This window comes from Calliphora vicina, chromosome 1 (assembly GCF_958450345.1).
Source record: "Calliphora vicina chromosome 1, idCalVici1.1, whole genome shotgun sequence".
Classification (NCBI taxonomy): Eukaryota; Metazoa; Arthropoda; class Insecta; order Diptera; family Calliphoridae; genus Calliphora; species Calliphora vicina.
In genome coordinates, this window is record NC_088780.1 from 45,441,285 (window position 1) to 45,443,948 (window position 2,664).

At 30.5% G+C, this 2,664-nt stretch overlaps 1 protein-coding gene across 1 annotated transcript; it reads right to left on the reverse strand.

The window, feature by feature from the left end:
• Window positions 1-1,032: 1,032 nt before the first annotated feature.
• Window positions 1,033-2,449, reverse strand: LOC135963898 (uncharacterized). The gene is made up of 3 exons (XM_065515903.1): window positions 2,257-2,449; window positions 1,705-2,195; window positions 1,033-1,605 (listed from the first exon to the last, which is right to left on the reverse strand). Exons 1-3 carry the CDS (start codon window positions 2,447-2,449, stop codon window positions 1,033-1,035), a joined length of 1,257 nt encoding a protein of 418 aa, XP_065371975.1.
• Between the last annotated feature and the right edge of the window lie 215 nt (window positions 2,450-2,664).

Genomic DNA, 2,664 nt, shown 5'->3' on the forward strand with positions numbered 1-2,664 from the left:
AAAAAAAAGTCAAAAAAGTTTTTGATTTCGGAAAAAAAATATTAAAATTTTTTTTTAAAATATTTTTTTTCGAAAAATTTAAGAAATAGCTATCTAAACTATTTAGAACACATTTTGCTAAGAACAATAGGTAATACATGGATGCGTAAATTAACATGTTTGGCCAAAATGTAAAATTTTTACCCCCTCTAACTCAGAGAATTCTTGACCGATCTTGTTGAAAAATTGTGTCTGAACTTTGGTGTCAATTTCATCCCGATCGGAAGATATAGATTTTAAAAGTTGGTTCACTTGACATGAAATGCCCCATATATATTCATGTTTTTTGTAAATCTCCTTAAGGGCGATTTATATTTTAAATTTCAGCTCATTCGGATCATGCTTGAATTTTTGGGGCTTTTTTAAAAAATGTGAGACCCGAGGCGGCGTGTAATTTTGCTAATTATGCGTAAAGAGCTTTATTTATAACTTTGGTGACCCCAACTCAAATTTTGCGGCAAAAATGTTCGTAAAATATTTTAATCCTTAAATGACCCCTAAAGAAAGGAGATAGAGGGTTAAGATCTTCCACAAAAATTATCCCCATAAAATTCCACAATATAACTCTGACAATAAAAATTATCTCAGACATTAACTTACAATATTTTTTCCAGTTAGTATAATGCTCTCTTCGATCAAAATAGTCTATTCTACAAAAATGATCTACTCAACATGGCCTTTCAGAATTATAGGGTCGCTATTTTGTTCCAAAAATGCTGTTGGACAGTGTAATTATTATAATTTGTTTCCTCATTACAGGTTATGATGGCAGTTAAAGACAAATGATTAGAAATTAATAGATACATGTGTTCACGATTTGTTTATTTTCAGTATAAAGTGGACGCAATAAAACAACTTATTTACTACAACTATATAATAAATAACAACAACAATTATTATCTATTGATAAAATTCTAAACGATTAAAAAGCACAATCATAACAATGACGACATTGAACTTAAACATTAGTAAAAATGAAACTCATTTAATAAATTAAAAACTACTACTTATACACATAGCACCACGATTTTTTAACCAAGGCAACAACGCTTCCACATGCTTGCGATAACGTTCATTTGAATACATCAATTTCTTAAAAGCCAAACCTGCATCCGAATCCCCAATGAAGTTCTCCAAATTGGCAGTATTTGTGGGTTCTAAAAGTACAGCCGCCATAACTCCAGTAATGGTCGAATAACCCCAAACACCATATTTGAACAGCATTTTGTGTAATTCAGTTAAAGATAGAATTTGTTTGCTATAATTCAACAACTTAAGATGTTCGACCAGATTGTCATGATAGAATTTTATAAAATAATCGAAATGTTTAATTTTGATTTCATAGTTCGTCGACGATAATAGGAAATAGTATAAATCTTGAGCTGGTGTACCATATTTTGACATTTGGAAATCAATTAAATAAGTTTCTTTGATCTTGCCAAAAGCATCGTATTGGAACATGACATTGTTCGACCAACAGTCGCCATGATTTAAAACATTAAATTCATTTGGATTGGGTTTAGACGTGGCGTACAACTCATCAAACATTTTGCTGTTAAAAGAGTTCTGAAAAAATATGGATACAATTAATAAAATAGAATCAATAACGTTAAAATAAAATCTTTATACTTTTAAAAGTTGTAACCCATTTTAACTAATACTTACAATATCATCTGCATATTCATTATAGTTGCTGTAGTTTTTAGCACAATCAATAAAATTTTGTCCCATTCCCTCGAATATATGTTTCATAATATCTTTGCCTTCTTCATGGAAATAACCCTTTATATATTTATCTTCAAGTGGACCTTTATCTGCAACAAGTACCGCTGAAGCAGCATGCCACTGAGCCAACCTTATCAGAACACATTCTGTGTGTTCCATATCCAGACCCTCCAGGCGATTAGCATTTCTAAAGCCACGTGGACATAAATTTTCCAATAAAATATATTGTTTATTTATGGATAAATTATAGGATTTGGCACCAAAATTCACTTCTACTCCAACGTCAGCATACAGTTTTTCAAATGCTGGTACAATTTCATCATACATGCTCTTTTCCATATCGAATACATCGTGACCTTTCATCATTTCTAGTAGTTGTTCATTATCATGATTGACTTTCAGCATAAAACTTTGAGATTTTGTGGACAAATCTAAAATAAATTTATTTATATAGGGGCTTGTTCTTATTTCTGTAATAATTTCAATACCAACCTTTCAATTCAACTTCAATTTCCACTTTTAACATAACTGTGGCATAATTTTCTCCAGCTGCAATGCCGGGTTTAACTATAAATTCTTTGATGCTGTTATAGTTTTCAACATTATCTTCTAAGAGTTTTTCAAAAAGTTTGGGCTCGATCCACTTTGGTATGGTAGTATGAGTACCGTTGCTTTCACTAGTCATTGTATAATATTTTCAACAACAATTTTTATTATTTAAATGTGTCTCTCACTGTCTACACACTTTCAAAGTTGCTTTAGGACTGTTGGGGTTTTTGAAATATAATCTAGGTATATCTAATTTGTTTTGGCAATATTCACCGAAGACATTGCTTAATTTATCAACAAATTTTGAAATTCTTTGTAGTTAAAAACATTAATTTACTTCCATATCTATGT

Excerpts from the sequence above, each read along its gene's own strand:
- LOC135963898 (XM_065515903.1), bottom strand. The coding sequence starts at position 2,449 with ATGACTAGTGAAAGCAACGGTACTCATACTACCATACCAAAGTGGATC. Across the intron at positions 2,196-2,256 it reads AATTGAAGTTGAATTGAAAG|ATTTGTCCACAAAATCTCAA; the intron begins GTTGGTATTGAA and ends AATTTATTTTAG. Across the intron at positions 1,606-1,704 it reads ATGAATATGCAGATGATATT|AACTCTTTTAACAGCAAAAT; the intron begins GTAAGTATTAGT and ends ATATTTTTTCAG.